The sequence below is a fragment of the Balaenoptera musculus genome, chromosome 9, assembly GCF_009873245.2.
Source record: "Balaenoptera musculus isolate JJ_BM4_2016_0621 chromosome 9, mBalMus1.pri.v3, whole genome shotgun sequence".
Lineage (NCBI taxonomy): Eukaryota > Metazoa > Chordata > Mammalia > Artiodactyla > Balaenopteridae > Balaenoptera > Balaenoptera musculus.
Window position 1 is genome coordinate 82593692 of NC_045793.1, and position 17601 is coordinate 82611292.

At 34.2% G+C, this 17601-nt stretch overlaps 1 protein-coding gene across 8 annotated transcripts in view; it reads left to right on the top strand.

The window, feature by feature from the left end:
- Window positions 1-17601, top strand: part of CACNA2D1 (calcium voltage-gated channel auxiliary subunit alpha2delta 1) — a 496257-nt gene that overhangs the window by 339206 nt on the left and 139450 nt on the right. For all 8 annotated transcript variants that reach the window (XR_005021203.1, XM_036863210.1, XM_036863212.1 and 5 more), the window contains one exon: window positions 15534-15665. Coding sequence is in view for 7 of the 8 variants with exons in the window: in XM_036863210.1 (XP_036719105.1) it covers window positions 15534-15665 (132 nt within the window). In the remaining variant the exon portion in view is untranslated. The remainder of the gene's footprint in view (window positions 1-15533; window positions 15666-17601) is intronic.

Consider the following 17601-nt stretch of genomic DNA (forward strand, 5'->3'; position numbering starts at 1 on the left):
TTCTGCTCCATTCAGAACAGTCTTCTCCATGGAACCTTGTTCTACAGATCATTCCAAAGCATTCCGATTGTCTGTCTTTTATTAGGTTGTTCTTCTTGTGTTCTTCTACATAAATTATTATTAAAAGAGAAGCCATTACTGTCTAGTTTAATGTTTTTCTTTTCTAATGAAATTGAAAACCATCATTCTACCAATACACCTTCCTCAGTGTGGTGTGCTATATGACAAGGATTAGTACAGACTGCATTGCTCAACTGTATCTGAATCTCTCTTTTAGACACGTAGGAGAATTACACATCTTTTCCCACCTGCAACAGGGTAGGGTGACATGGCTAGTGCTATCCAATGGGTTATGGTGGAAGTGATATTTGTGACTTTCAAGCTGGTGGATTTAAAATTGCCAGAATTAGACTCTCTGGAACTCTCTTCCTGCCCTAAGATCAGATGGGCAGAACCACATAGAAGGAACCTCCATCAGTCTACAGCCCTGGGTTGAATGAGCACATACTACAGACACTACCCCCTCTTCCACACTTGGATTCCATCATTGATAAGCTATGGGTTTGTAGGATGAGTGAGAAAAAGATACAGGCAAACAAACTACTTTGATGTTTAACCCACTGAAATCATATGTATGTGCATATATATAATATGCATATACATACACACACACACACACACACCCTTACTCACAGAACAAATAATATTCTAATAGTTCTACCTAACTATTCTTCCTAAAATACCGCTATTCATCTACTTATCTTTACATCATCGTTCTATTTATAAAATGACTAATATGGCTTTCTCTGTTTCTCAGGATTTTTTCCCAAAATATTTAAAACTGAAAATTTCAATCTAAAAGTTTTGTCTCCAAAATGAAAGTAAAGACTTACTATTTGCCAAGTCATAAAGCCTTTATCAAACAAATTTATCTAGAGCTACAAAATAAATGTCACTTCCATTCGCTTATTCTCAATCTTTCATTCTTTTTCTCTTTCTCTCTAATCCAGATTTTAAAAATATGACAGCTTAGGGAAAACAAAAACTCACTGCTTACTCTCCTAGGAGGTTGGATGTTAGATTGATTTTAGACTCTGACACTTTAAAATCTACATTTTTGCTCATTTCCAAGTCAGCAGTCAAAGTATTATAAAAATTCATAAATCTTACATGTTGAAATGATATTGTCTCCAATTTATCAGTTTGTTTTATAAAACTCAAAAGTAAACCATTATCCACAATATTTAATGTTAACTACCCTCCCACTGATACAACTGTACTGCTTATAATTTATGAGAAAATAAAATTGACTAGGCTAGAGTACATACTCAAATGAGGAGATTTGAATTTAACCTGGGTTAGTAAGCTATAAAGTATATACATATATGTATATACTGTATATGGTCAATAAAATATAACATTTTTAAATTACAGGGGACCGTATATTATAATACCATTACTATAATTATAGCATGGCTATACTCACCTTAATTTAAATATTTTCCATTAATTCTTATAATGAAGCATAAAATTCTTATGAAAATTGAAAAAACTACAGGCTTGCAGTCAAATAGGAATATTATACACCTTGCTGATTTTCAATATAACAATAAGGTACCTTATTTAGAAGTTTTATTTTGGAACTTTTAGATTTTCATTTGTCTTAGGAGTTCAGTCTCTCATTGGGCATTTTACTGGTGCTCGTTTGTTGAATTTCTGGGTAAATAATTTAGAAGTTGTGTGTGGCCCATCATCTGATCTGCCTCCCTTAGATTTTGGCCATACTTAGTTCAGACCTTCTCTAGTAGTAAGGGCATGGGAGATCTTAACAGTGAAAGTTAAGAATTCTGTTCTGACCAAGACATTCTTAATTTCCAACTTCAAATTCTTTTGGTAACATACAGTGGTACATGTGCATAGTTGTTTTCTCCTTTTTGATTTTCAAAAGTTATGTTAGCGTATAGTTACTACAACTTTAATCTATTTATGTAATGTTATATACTTAAGAATCCCCTGTTTTAGGAGTCTATAAAGGAATATTACATTTACACATTTATTGTGTCTGCATCTATATTTGTGTGTTTGGTATAAATAGTGAGGTCTACATTTCAATGTAAAATAGTGCCAAATAGTTTAATTCTGTTTTACTTCAAAAACTTATCCACAAACCCATGGTCTTGACTATGATTTATACATATCAAAAATCATAATTACAAGTTGTCTACATTTCAAAAATTAAAATTATGAGCTCTTCTTAGAAAATGACAATAAAACATTTGTGAGAAAAAGTGTAAAAAGGTTAAGGACATGAGTCTTGATCCAAAATAAAAACAGTAATTTGAAAAAAAACCACCTTTGTGTGAAGTATTCTGAAAATTCAAATATTTAGAATACCATTTCAAATCCCCACTTAATCCCCATTTTACTTTGCATAAATGTACAAATACATACATTTCATATATGTCTATCAATCAAATATAGAACTCTTTCCAGTAAGCTGTTCATTGAATCAAATTTCAGATAAAAATATGCTTCCATAGTCTATATTTTGATGTTGATAGCATAAATTTCAACTTATTCTGACCTAAGGGAAAAAAGAGAGTTGTTTAGGAATGGGCATAAACAATGTTCTTGGGTTTCAGAGAAGTTTTCATTTTAATGAACACGTCTTTATGCTCCAAAAAACTGATAATACCCATGAAAGATTTATTAACTTTAATAAAAGATGCTAAATTCTAGACAAGAAGATGAGATTTTTTTAATGGTTTTTTAAAAAGAAAACTTTCTAGGAAATGATTAATAAGATAGGTTCCAATAGTGGAAAAGATCACTAGGCATACCTTTGGAAGCAAGGGAATAAATGTGCACCTAGGGGAAATCTCAGAATATTACAAAGAAACATAAAATTCAGTCTTAATCTCATTATATTTGCACTTTCCAAAAGCATAAAAAGTTATTTGTCCTCACTAAAAAATAGTTATGTGAAGTTTTTGCAGTGTCTAGAAGAGCTATTATAACTAAATGCTTTTAAAAGAATTAATTGGATGTTATTGGTTAAATGTAGCATAAGCGTGTATCATTTTTTTTAAAAAACATCTTTATTGGAGTATAATTGCTTTACAATTGTGTGTTAGTTTCTGCTTTATAACAAAGTGAGTCAGCTATACATATACATATATCCCCATAACATGTATCATTTTAAATAGAGAATTGAATAATATGATCTGGTGCCCATAGTGATTCACACACACACATACACACACATCCCTACATTCTTGTCTAAGAAGGTATTGCTACCTTGTTTAAGGGTAGGCAATTTTAAAAACGGAAAAAAACAAGTACAAAAATAGTTAAACAATAAAATGCACAGGCTTTTGGTTTTAAACAAAAATGTTGCAGATGTCACATTTAGGAATAGGAGATGAAAGGGCAAGAAATGGGGAGATTGATCCTTTAGTAGAATAAATATAAAAGAATTTCACTAAGAAAAAAAAAGAAAAAGGCTTTACTTCAAATTTATTTGGGAGGCCAGAGAAACACAAATGTAAAAGATTCTGGCTTCTATGCGTTTGATGCGGAACACAAAGTGACAAGAAAGTAAAGGCTTGTTTCAAAATCGTGAAAAAGATTAATGTCAAAGAAAACACATATTGCAAAGAATGGTAAAATTCATTTCAATAAACCATCCATGTTTATATTAGAGAATGGTAACTATGTGTTTAAAATTAAATTGAGTTTATTACCTCTTAACATTGATGTTTTATGAAATAGAAGACTTAAAGTCTTTATGTTACCTTCTGATATTAAATTTTGTTGAAAGGCCAATTGAAGTTTCGTTTCTAGGAATAAATATCTAGATGTTTCTAAGTAATTAAATCTTGTCACTCTTGTACTTCTGATGAATGAGGGTGGTTGGCATTCGTGCTTTTAGAGCTACTGATGCAGGTTTAAATCATTTCCGAAAGTCAAAGGTGCAAGTGAATTGCAGAAGAGAGCCACACAATGATGGAAAGAAGTGCATGCTCGGCAATTTGAAGTGTCTTTTTAATACATATACGACTCCTGTGGTACAACTTTATGGTCTTATAAGACCATGTAATCGTCGAGCTTCAGTCTTATGGGGCTCTGTGTAAGTGTAAAGGCACAATAGATTACCTCATCATTCTAACCGAGGAGAAGGGAAATTGCTTATTCTCCAAGTACACAGCAAGCATTAGTTAAAGTGCTCTACGTGCAAGAGTTTCAGGCATTGTATCCCTGGGTACTTGATTTAAGTCAGTAACTCTTTTAAAAAGGCAAAATTCAAAACAATGCATTAGAAGATAATGGGTTTTTATTGGTTCCAGTATCTTTTCATATTATCTCTTCTTGATGGACTGTGAGTCAGGCGTAGAGAAATTGAGTTTGTATTCAGTGCATTTATTTTAATGCAGTTGTGAAAATTTTATTCGAAAGGCACATTTTGCTGTTTTTGTTAAATGAAAACAGTAGGTACGTATTAAAGCATGCTATGCTGATTACTTCCCATGGGAAAAGGTGTTCTTCTTTGTGAGAGTTAGGTCCACATTAATTCCTTTTGGCAGTGTTTCTCAGAGAAGTAAAGCTGCTTCAGTACTTAAGGATCTGTGGAGCTTATTGATGTCAATACCGTGAACATCCTTCAAACAGTTTCGACTGTCACTGAAACAATGACTTCCAAATCCGATTCGTCCATATGGATTCATGGCTAAGCTGCAGATTCATTTCTCTAATTACCTTTTGGATAACCCTTTTCAATGGATTAAATGGCACAGACACCACTCATTATGACACTGATATCTTCAAATATGTCCCTCCTCCAATGTTCATATCTTTGTTAATAGTATCATCCAGGCCCAAGCCAGAAAACCAGGGCTCCTCTTTTCCCCTTCCCACCATCTGTCACTATGGTCTGTAGATTATTTCTCCCCAACATCTTTTTAATCTCCTTCCACTCCCCACGTCCAGCACTGCTTTTTTAGTTCAGACCATTGTCATTCCTCGCCAGCCTGACTGCACTAGTTTTCTATCTTGTCTTCCCCATTCACATCTGGCTTGTTTCCAATCTACTTTCAATATTTTTCCATCCTGGCTTCTGAGTGAAGTGTCAAGAGCAAATATGATTATTTCATATTTTAGCTTATATGGCTTTCTGTAATTCTCAGAATAAAATTATTTTGTGTTTAGTACTGCTGGATCATCACAACAGTGTGTCTCTAATCTTATCTTGGCTGCTTTATTCCATATTCCTCTTTCATTCAACCATTTTGAAGAACATCGAGCTCCTGAAATGCCTTGTGCCTTTTTTTTTTTTTTTTTTTTTTTTTTGCCTCTGTGTTCTGCACAGGGCATTCACTGAATTAGTCATCCAGCTCTCCTATCACTTCTCCACTCTCCTTTAAAACTGTCTGTACCACCTCCTCCAGGAAGTCTTTTTTGACCACCACTCCTTCCCCTGACCCTCAGAACATTTACTTAGCTTCTGATAGGCAGTAATGTTGTTAATAAGGTCTATGATACAAAAGCAAAATTGGATGTAAGATGCTTTGATTTATCTCTCTTTCTCCATTAGATTTAGAGCAAGTTGAGAAGAATGATCACAATTTTTTTTATCGCAATTTATATGAGTTTAACTCCAAGAGCCTAGTCAAGGGTTATTAATGTGCTTTGAATGATTGAATACAGTGCTGGAAATAGACCTTCCCCTCTCTAAAATTCCATCTATTACAGTAAAGAGACCCAAACCACTTTTAATGTCACAGTATTCCTTTTGTGCCATATGTTTCTGTTTGGATATTTTGGTGTGGCAGGAAAACTGTGTGAGATTCTATCCTTGAAATATCACACTAGATCCTACAGCCATTCTGTTGATAAGGAGAGCAGTGGGAGAGGAGGTTGGAAGATGGGGTAGAAGCAATCATAAAAGACCAACTTTTATGGAGACTAACTGAAGACTTTTCATTAGGGAGGGCATTTGCCAAGTAGAATTCTGTGGCAGTAGTGGGAAGAATGGCTGAAAGTGAGCTGAAACTGGAGGGAAGGAAACTATTTAAAGGTTGTTGTGAGAGACCTAAGTGAGTTTGGCCTTGCAGTGAGAGAAGATAGACACAGAGGTAGAACCAACGTGACCTGATCACTTACAATCTCTTATGATATTTCATCAGATCAAAAGCCTTTAAGCCATTTTTAAAAGCTTGTATGCAGAGTATTTGTTTTGACCAGGTATTGAATCCTTTATAATATTTTAAAGCTATGTCAGAATAACTTGAGCTTCTTCAAACAATTTGAGTGATACGTTTAAACTTTTATGGGATATTAAGCTATGAATGAAAATTAAAAATACATGATTTATTAGAATAGAAAAAGAATTATTTCTTTATTAAGGTATTTGTTGAACTGGGCAGTAGCTAGGACTGTTAAATACAAATTTAACACGTCAATAACTGTAATAAATACATTAAAACCTGAACAAATCATGCTCACTGTGTTGTAAGCATCCTGAAAACTGAAATAGTTGATGTATTTGTTTTTTCTTTTTATATGTAGATGTCTCTCTATCTGTAAAAATAATAAGTTATGAGTGCTCTGCATGCACGTATGCTTATATGCATATGACAATTCTTTATTCATGTGCAAGTAGAGATGTAAGGATACTAACCTCATGTTGTCTTAGATATGGTGTTAGATTTCATCCATACCTTTATGGAACGTGACTCTGTAAGTAACAACCTGTAGTTCAATTTCTTAGATTTATTTTGTGTTTAGTTTCACTCTGAAGCAGTGCATGGTGTTTCAACCAAGCGATTGTTCTTCTTGATTATAGCTATCTGCTCTGTACTGTGTTTCAGTGCATCTGATCTTTCCATCTTAAAATCACCAGGCAACTCTTTGTTCTAAAACTAGTTGACACAAACCCTTAAGTACTAAGCAGTGTATGCCTCACTGACCGTATCACCCTTGCCCCCAGGAGCCTTGTTATCCTGCAGCCGTATCTCATTAGTCAGCTCCAGTACTTTTTGATCCTTCTTTATGAATTCAGCAGTCCAGATTTGTATGTAGACACTAAATTCCCTATGCAGTTAGGCAGTCTCAGAGCAAAGGCAAGAGATTTCCCATATCTAATTTGGTCTGTAATTCTCGGCCAGAGTTTCCTCTCCGCTTTAACAGAACTGTGTGTGCACCATTCTGTGTGTGTGCATGCATGTGCCTGTGTTGTGTCTGGTATGTATATTAGGTCATATAATTTAATATCTTCTCCCAGAATTTTAGTGTGTCTATGCTGTATTGAGGGCCACAATCACCAGCGTGGTTTGATTTCAGGAGTGCTGAGAATATTCCATAGTAAAAATTACCTCTACTGAAATTATACAGTACATTAAATGCTATCATTAGAGAAATTTGTTTTTTCATTTTTGCCTTCTCTTGAAACAGTGTATCAATAAATGGTTTGGAAAGGTTAACATGCTATTTTCTTCATGCGATATATAATAAGAAAATTAAGTCGTGTTGTTGGACATTAACTTAGGACCGAGGTAAGAGCAAAGGTTCCTTGAGGAAAGAGAGGCTGCTAGATTTACATCACTCATCCTAGCATTTTAGCAGCGCAATCAGAACGGCTCCATTAAGATGTTTTAAAAAAAATATTCTAAATGCTGAGTACTAAGAGGTAAATAAGAAAATAATGATAATGATAAGGGCAGGTAGCAATTATTATGCAGTCACTAAGTGACAAAAGATGTTCTAAGTACCTGTAATCCTCAGCACAGATCTGTGAGGCAGACACTATTATTATCCCCATTGTGCAGGTGAGGAAAATTGAGGTTTAGAGAAAATAAAATGCTTTCCCAAGGTCAGATGGATACTTCTGGCACAAAGACACGCGGCCTTTCAGTGGGAGGGCAGTAAGTAAGAATAGTCTTTGCTTATACTACATATATGCATATACTGAATTCTTAAATACCAATTATTTAAAGGAAAAAGAATCACCAGCATGATAATTAGGCATTTTAACAAACAAACCTCATTTTGGAGTCCTTTATATTTGGGCTTAATTGCATATTTATTCTTATATGGCTTCCAACTTCATTTCTATGTTCTCATAGTTTCTGATTTTTTTTTTATAATAACACTGTTGTAGATGTACTTTATTTTATTTTAAACTTTATACCATATTTTATTTATTTATTTATTTTTGGCTGTGTTGGGTCTTCGTTTCTGTGCGAGGGCTTTCTCCAGTTGCGGCGAGCGGGGGCCACTCTTCATCGCGGTGCGCGGGCCTCTCACTGTCACGGCCTCTCTTGTTGCGGAGCACAGGCTCCAGACGCGCAGGCTCAGTAGTTGTGGCTCACGGGCCCAGTTGCTCCGCGGCATGTGGGATCTTCCCAGACCAGGGCTCGAACCCGTGTCCCCTGCATTGGCAGGCGGATTCTCAACCACTGCGCCACCAGGGAAGCCCTGATTTCTTTTTTAAACTCATGCATTTTATTTCCCTTTTTAAAGTTTAAATTTAAAAAATGTTTAGAGCATTTTTGGCTATTTTTCATTTGTTCAAAATTTAGTAGGCTCTGTGTTTACTGGAGTATTGCTCTAATATATAGAAATAGATGTTTAACAATTTTTCTTTTAACAATTTTAATTACAAATAGTCACACTTATGATGAAAATGACATTGTGAAGTAGTATCAGTGGAAAAAATTGTATTGTCTTCCTCAGGTAATTATTGTAAAGTTCAGCCTTATATTTACAAATTATACAGTGTTATACTCTAGTTGCTGTATATAAAAGAAATGTGTTATTGTTCAAGTAAAAAAAATAACTGACAAAATAATATGCCAAGATGTAAAAAGAAACTGTTTTTCTATGTAAGGCATCTAAAAGAAATGTGCATCTTACAATTTTGTAATCCAGCTAAGGAAAGGACTATAATAACATCACGCTCCCTGATGTCCTTTTATTCATAAGCTTATTTGACATTCATGCTAACCCTATCTAACATCCTTAGCGTGTTTATGTTTATTTTTTTTAGACGAAAGGACAACAGAAGTACAACATTAAATGATTAGTTTTAAGTAGCAGGTTGTGCCAGTGAGAGAGACTCTTGGCCATCAAAGTTACTAATCATTTACTTGTTTATCTGGTTTTGATAATACTAAGAAGAGAAAAACTTAAAATACTTGAAAGATAAACTTTTTATTGTGCCTCCTATTCTTATGACATTTCTTATGCATAAACCTTACACCCCTTCAAGAAAAATCTTACAAGTAATTGTCATTTTATTGAAAGTGACATTTAAAATTCTTCAATTAATAAATATGACATTGGGTCCTAGTGTCTTCTATTCCCCTTGCATTATTCTTATTTTCTGTAATAATAAAGTGGTTTCTCCTGAGCTCCTTTTATGTGCTGGGAAACTAAAGACATAGGGAGTGAGACCAGATATCTCAGTAATATGGGCCTTAGAGAATTGACAAGGACAACGGCCTTTTAATATTTGTACCGAATTAACAGTAGGAATAAGGCTTATCTCCTCATCAGGGCCCACATGTGCCCTGGAGCCTTCTGTTCTCCCGTCCTCAGTGGGAGGTGGATGCTGGTGCCAAAGTCATGATTAGAGAGATTAGATTCGGTCTTCCCATCTCCCTGTACTTTATTAATCTTTCATTTATACTGGGATTAGATGAGATTCCTTTAGCCAAATCCACTGAAAAGATTCGTTCATTTTAATATTTATGCACACTGTCTAGTCCTTAAAGTGGCTTCTTTTTGTCTGTGTGCTTAATTGGATCAGTGGGTTTCTTCTTATTAACATTTTTCTTTTTCAAGATTAAGGTTGATGAATAAAGTTAGTGACATCTGGCTCAGCTCACCAGCTAAATGCAACTCCTTTAATGATTACCTTATATACTATGGGATAAAATGAACATTTGCTATAAAGATAAAATTTAGTTTAGAATGGCATAGTGTTGAATCATTTAAAAAAAAAAAAGCAAAACTCTAATATTCTATGAATGTCCTAAAGCAGGAGGTGGGGAGGGATGACATTTAATGGCACTAAAAAAGGAGCTTTGAAATTCTTACTTACTTGCTCAGGTATGAGAAGTACGTGTTAGAATTTCTGGGACTAAAATGAAAATTTGCTCCACCCAAAGGGTGTCAGAATGTAGCCTGAAATATTGACATAATTTAATATGAAACAATAATATTTTTAAAATGTATCAACTTTCGGTTTGAAGAAGTTTTGTTGTGGCTTTTTGTTGACAGTATTCGTTGGGAATATTGCTTTTTACAAAGCAGATTAATTGTCTTGTGTTTATAGCTGTACTTGAGCAAAGTTTCTAAACCTGGGCACTATTGACATTTGGAACTGGGTGATTCTTTGTTGTGGCGATTGTCCTGTTCATTGTAGGATATTTAGAGCATCTGGGCCTCTGCCTGCCAGATGCCAGTGGGCTCCCACCAGTCTTGATAATCAAAAATGTCTCTAGACATTGCTGAATGTCCCCTGGGAAGGAATATCTCTCTCAGTTGAGAAACACTGTGTTACAAAGGCATAGGTGATTTTTACTTTTTTCAGATTTAAAATTCTAAATCAGAGCTACACATATAATGAAAGCTTAGAAATAATAAATAGTTCATAAACAGTAAGAATCTTGGAATCTGACTTATTTGGGTGCTCTCTCTACAGCTCTCACTGTATGATTTTTGACAAATTACATGCCCTTTTATTTTTATCATCTAAAAATAAGTTTTGTTTTTGTCATCTAAAAAAAGATAATATGAGTATCTCACTCAAAGTGTCATATTTAGTTAAATGAGATAATGCATAGAAAACGGTTAACGCACCTGCTGGCACACAGTAAGTTCTTAAAAAATTCCTGACTTTATTTGTTATCAGTGGCAATAGTTTAGCTAGTTTTATCTTAATGAAAGGCTATGATAATAGAATGGTATTATTAAATGGAAATAGCGTAGTAAACATTCAGATAATTCTCTTGTTTTAATTATTTAATTGTATCATATTTACTATTAAAAATAATTGTTAGTATCCAGTCCCTTTACATAGCTTTAAGATTTACAGAGCTTATCAAAGACCTGTCAAAGCTACTTTATGCTGTGTAAAATGTATTTTTGATGCAGACTTGTCAAAGTTATTTTATATTTTAAGTAAATCATAAAAAATATGTTTCTCTTCTTTTTTCTAGCATATTTCCACTTCATTTCAAAGCTGTAGCTGACGTTATAAATAACCTTACGGTTTTTCAAATAGTTATATAGTGCCTTCAATGCATGGTGAGGCCCAGAACTCTGAATAAGTCAACAAAATGTACTCAAACTTAAAAGGGAGCAATAGTGCAACACTTCATGGCTGAAATTTACAGGAGAAAATTGGATTCCGAACTTGTCAGCAATTCTGTATTCATGTCATAAACGAGATACAGATATGTCACATATTTTAGAAGAATTAGCAGCAAATGTAAGGTGCTTCTTTTGTGCTGTTACAAATTAGATTTTTCTTTCTTCCCTTGAGAAGCCAGATTGAACAAAAGAATCCTCCAAAAGAGAGAATTGCTGAACATCAAGGCCCTGTTTCTGAAAACTAAGTAGAAGAATAGAGACGTATGCTTGGTGTTCTGAATCAATTATCAGTGAAATGCTGTTATACCATGCAGAATAGAGGCCCCAAAGTCAAGGTTTGCTTTCCCAGCAGTCACTGCTTTTAATAAGCTTAGCCTTGGATATCTATGAAAGACTTATTTTCACAAACTCTAATTTTCAAACAAAGATAAAAATCTTCATTTCTTAAAAGTTGACAGAAGATGAGGGCTAATTTTACTCTTAAAGAAGCCATAAGACACTTAGCTAAGTTCATTAATAATTGGCAGTAGGTTCAAGGCTAGATCACGATTGACCAGTTTGTCTTACACAGTGAAAAAAGTAGAAGCCACTCATGAATTTCTGTGTACCCTCATGTACTCCATTCAAGCAAGACATTAGAAGTTTGAATGTGTGAATGTAAAACATTACTATTTTAGGAGGTAGAGAAGGAGGACATGGTATATTAAATAATGCAATACGTATCCAGTATATAATTGAGAAAATTAAATACGATATAATTTTAAATACTGCCTAACGATTTATGGAAAACCAGTCGGAACTATTACCCATATTCTTGAGTATATCTGTCCAAATAAAAGGTAAAGTTTTATTTGTGGCCAAGAACTATTTCAAGTCCTTTTAAAAAGATCACTTATTCTGGAATTATTTTAAGAAATATTATTCGGCTACTAGTTTATACCAATGTTTCTGCAATTAAATAAAATCCTTCGAATTTTTATTTCTTGCTCTAGACATTTATATAAAGACTGTGCCTTACAGAAAAATAATTGCATTTTAAAAGTTTTAGCATGGGCAGTATTCTGCATTAGTTTTATTATGCCACCATCTGCAAATGACCCAGTTATTTCATTATTGTTTTTCCTGAGTTATGCTAATGAAGTAGAAATGGGGAAATGTTGGGCACCTTAGTAATCCTGGATTAGGTATTTAATTTTTCGAAGGTTAAGAAGATAAAAATCTGCTTATTATAGGATACCTAAGTAATATATGTTTATTAGTCAAATGTAGTTCATAATATGGATCCAGAAAGTATAGCCAAATCACCAAGAACGATCTAAAATGGTATTCATACTTGTTTATTTGCTTTGATGTTTTACATGTTTTCTTTTACATTTTTAGCTGCTTTCAATATAATTTAAGAAAAAGAATTTCCTACTGCAGCAATTTATTTTACCTTCTAGTTTTGGTGTTTTACCATGTTTTTATACATAGTATAAGTCCCTTGAAGTAGAATTGTTGGATTAAAGACGGTGCATTTTGATAGACAACTACAGCCAAACTCTCCTCTAAAGAGGTGGCACTAATTTTGTACTCGCGTGGCAGATCCTTTGAATTTTGATTTCTTGCTCTGGACATTCCCGTAAAAATTGTGGCTATTAGAATAACGATTGCACTCAAGAGTCTCTATAAATACACAATGACAAATGGAAGTATCTGTACCCTCACTCCTTGCTTCACACTGTCATCAAGTTTATAAACCTTGCTCATATGATACATATACAATACCATTTCTTTCATTCTGAGTAAATCATTCAAGTGTCTATTCTGAAAATATTTATGCACCTTGCTCATTTGCATATGAACAAATTTTGAGAAAAACATTTTGCAATGTCTTATCTGAAAAAGAATTTTCAAATATATAAACTACAATTTTAAAATGTATCACCATGATGGTAAGAACATTCCAGAGCTTGACTTGTTCCCCTGAGTACGTAAAAGTACAATTCACAATCACTGTATCAGAACCTAATACTTAGTAATTGTTATCAAATAAAATGAGAAAAAAATTAGCAGCCCTGTAAACAAATAAAACTTTATTAAAAATAATTAGATATCAGTTGTCGCTTAATGTGAATTAAAGAGCCAAGGAAATTGAAGAGATAGACTTCATTAATCCCCAATCTATTCTAACTATCTGGAACATAAATAAACATGATTATTTTGCTGAGTAGAATATTACTCTAAAATTCATGAATGTTTAAAAAAAGGTAGGATGTCCCTCTTTTTCTGTGATGTTTTGTATAGTACCATAAATATTCATGAATAGTGAGTATCAGTTCAGGTTATCTATGTGAATATAAATTTTCACATAACTGGCCACTCAGTGTTCATTGGATCATGCTTTTGAATATGAATTCACTAGTATCTCAGATGCACTATGGATCTGACCCAGCTCATGAATATTCACACACACAACTGATCTTTTTGAAGGTAATCCCATCCATAAAGATGGAAATCTCTTTAGTTTTCAGTAATGAGAAATGCATGAAGATGTTGGTCCCAGAACAATTTCACAGTATACTTGCTTTTCATTTTTTGGTAAATGATAAACTTTAAAATATAAATACATATTCTGTGGCTCTTTCTTGATAGAAGCTCTTTTTTCCTTTTCCCTTTAAAAGATCTTGTGTGTGATCTAACCATGATCACATTTGTTTCTTTTACTTGCTGTGGTCACAGAAAAGAATGGAAAGAGTTAAGCAGTATCTCCAGTCCTTATCCCAAGCTCACGTCCGCTATTTAGGCTTGGTCATAGATTCTCAAATGCAGAGTGTCCCAATCTGCTAATCTGCTTGTGAGCATGGTGCATATTTTACATATAAAGACCCCTCCAAAAAAGATGAGATTATCTTATGTCATCTTTTTTGCATAAAGGGAAAATAATATCCTAAGCCAATTAGAATTTTCATATGTTAGACATAGGATGCTGTGATCATGGAGACCCATAATTATAAATTATATATTATTTTAGCCCATGTTATATCCCACATTATCATTGTTTCTCTTTCATTATAATGACTGGCATATGTTTGTGATACCTATCCCAGATCAGTCAGTCGCTATAAGTAGGTATCAAAATCAATGACCTGTCCCTTATTATCACCATGCTCTAGTTATTAGTTGAACTAACCAGAAAAAAAATTATTGTTCATAAAGGTAGTGATAAGGTATCAGCCACCTCTTACTTCTAACACTGATATTGTCAAGCCTCTGAATGAGTTTTTCTTTATCAACATGTATGCATTTTTGGTTGTTACATAAGCACAGTTAATAAAGTATGCTCAGTAACAAACATCTATTTGTTTTGGGTTTTGTTTTTTTTTTTTAAATTCAGGTAACAGACCAAACTATGTTAGTGTATCACAGAGAATCATCAATATTGAGCTCTTCTGAATTCTCCTCTGCTCAAGCCCCTTCATGAATATGCATATACCACCGAAGCCCCTTCGTGAATATGCATGTACCCTTAGCTTAAAACTTCCACAGTTTTGCTGTTTGGGGAGACAGTGCTTTGGGGAAAATCCCTGGTGTTCTCCTTACTTGCTGCAAGTAATAAATCCTTCCTTCTCCCCCCACCCCCAAAAAAAAAATACTGAGGGCGGTCGTGGTCACACTGTGTCATGAGGTGTCATGAGGTGCCTTGTAAGCACTTCAGGACTGCCTCAGTGCAAGGGATGCTCCCAGCAGCAGAGTTCTGATACTGCCTGTTTTATGCATCACCGTTGTTCTCAGCAGAAAGTAATTTGGCCCCCCAGGGGTTATGTGACGATGTCTAGAGACAGTTTTGCTTGTCACACCCGGTGGGGGGGGGGGGCGGAGGATGTTACTGGCCTCTAGCGAGTAGAGGCCAGAGATGCTTCTAAACATCTACAAAGCACAGAACAGCTCCCACTACAAAAAATCACCCAGCCCTAAAATGTCGATAGGGCCACCATCATATAAACATGTGTTTGAAGAAATGATTCCATGTCTAAACTTTTGATTACCACCAGATTAGAGTGCTTTTGTAGGTAAAGCAATGAAAATGTGTAACAGTATTTTGCAAGTAAAGTGAAGACAGGTTCAGTTATTAATTCCAAATTTGAATTAATTGATTTTTCTTATTTTTTTTTGGGTAGCAACAATTGTGTTAAATGAACTCAACTGGACGAGTGCCTTAGATGAAGTTTTCAAGAAAAATCGCGAGGAAGACCCTTCATTGTTGTGGCAGGTGTTTGGCAGTGCCACAGGCCTGGCACGATATTATCCGGGTAAGTGCTTAGTGATCAGGAGGTACCAAATAAAACTGTAAGTACCAGACTTCGTTCTTCTTTAACACTCTGTTACTTTCTCTTACTTGGTAAAAGATGGTTATCACACTACTTTTAAAAGGAAAGAGTATTCCTCCTTCCTTGGCTCTGTATCTACCAAAATTATTTTAAACCAAAACACCTGAGAAGCAGCTGGCCCATGGAATCAGGTGGGCTGCAGTGAGACCGTGGGCAGGTATCTATGGACCGGGAACAGGAGGTTATCATGAATCCTAAAACAATTCTAAGGGTCCAACTGCATATCATGGACCATGAGTCACATTAGAGAACTGAATAGAATTTTTAGAAACTAATTAAAATATTTCTTTCCAGATTTCAAGTCTTTGCTTTTATGTGAAAAGTACTGATGCTTTTCTTTAATCAGTGAATGTGGATTTGTTAAAATGAGATGAACATATTTTACAAATTAACATGAATAAACCCTTTTGTAAAGTCCTTTATTCTTATAAAAAAAGGATAAGGAGAAGTAAGTTTATAATGAAAATGAAAGATTAATCAGTAGTAGATCCCGAGAACCTATTGAAAACACTTTAAGTGAAATGTCTGTTGGTATTTTTAACTTCTCCACCTTTCAGAACAAGCTGACAAGGACAAATACATTTACTTTCTCAAAGCGTGACCTGAGTTATGGGATACATGCTAGGTAATTTGGCTTTAAACAGCTACAATATATATGAGAATTTTTTATTTTAGACTTGTGTTTTCTAAACATTTAAAAAATAGAGTTATTAACAATAAAAGATCACAACAGTAAAAAGGGGGTGAAATAGAAATTAGATAATATCTATCTTTGTATGGCAATAACAGTGAATAAAAGTATATGGGCATTATCAAACTAAATAGCACTCAAATTAGGTAAAGATATATAACTTCTTGCAACAAGTGCCAGATGGTAAGATCATTGACAGTTATTTTTTTGCAGAAATCCAATGGGATACAAAAGGCCTACTCTGTATTTCAATGTTGAAAAAAATCATGAGTTAGCAAAATATTAATGTTAATATCTGCTGTTGTTATAATAGTGGAATTTTCTACTTACAGAAATATTGTTCAGTACAATACAACACTTCTAAAATACTCTTATGTTATTAATATGTTAAATACCATATAGCAGGAGTTTGAAAATTTTCGTATGTAATATAAAGAAAAAAAGCATTATTACTCATGTGCATAGTAAACGTAATATAATAAACTTTAAAGTTATAGCAGGTCTTTTTAAATTTTATTTTATTTTATTATTTTAATTAATTTATTTTTATTTTTGGCTGTGTTGGGTCTTTGTTGCTGTGCGTGGGCTTTCTCTAGTTGCAGTGAGTGGGCTTCTCATTGCAGTGGCTTCTCTTGTTGCGGAGCACGGGCTCTAGGCACTTGGGCTTCAGTTGTTGAAGCACACGGGCTCAGTAGTGGCTTGCGAGCTCTAGAGCACAGGCTCAGTATTTGTGGTGCACGGGCTTAGTTGCTCTGCGGCATGTGGGATCTTCCCAGACCAAGGCTCGAATCTGTGTTCCCTGCATTGGCAGGGAGATTCTTACCCACTGCACCACCAGGGAAGTCCCTATAGCAGGTCTTATAAGACATAAGTACAATTAAAAAAAAATAAATACACAAGTGATAACAATAATACACGAATATAATTATTTATATTTATCAATATCTTATTGCATTATGTAGCTTTTAAGTCTTTTAAAATATATTACCTCAATACAAAATTCCATATATATGCAGTTGAAGGAAGGAGAAAAAATAAGTAAGAGAAAATTAGGATAATGAGGAGAAACCATGAGCCCAGTACTAGAGGGAAATTGATGACGCCATGAATAAAAGAAAGACACATAAGGATTCTGAGAGAGAAATAGGAATGGGAGTGGGAGGGAAG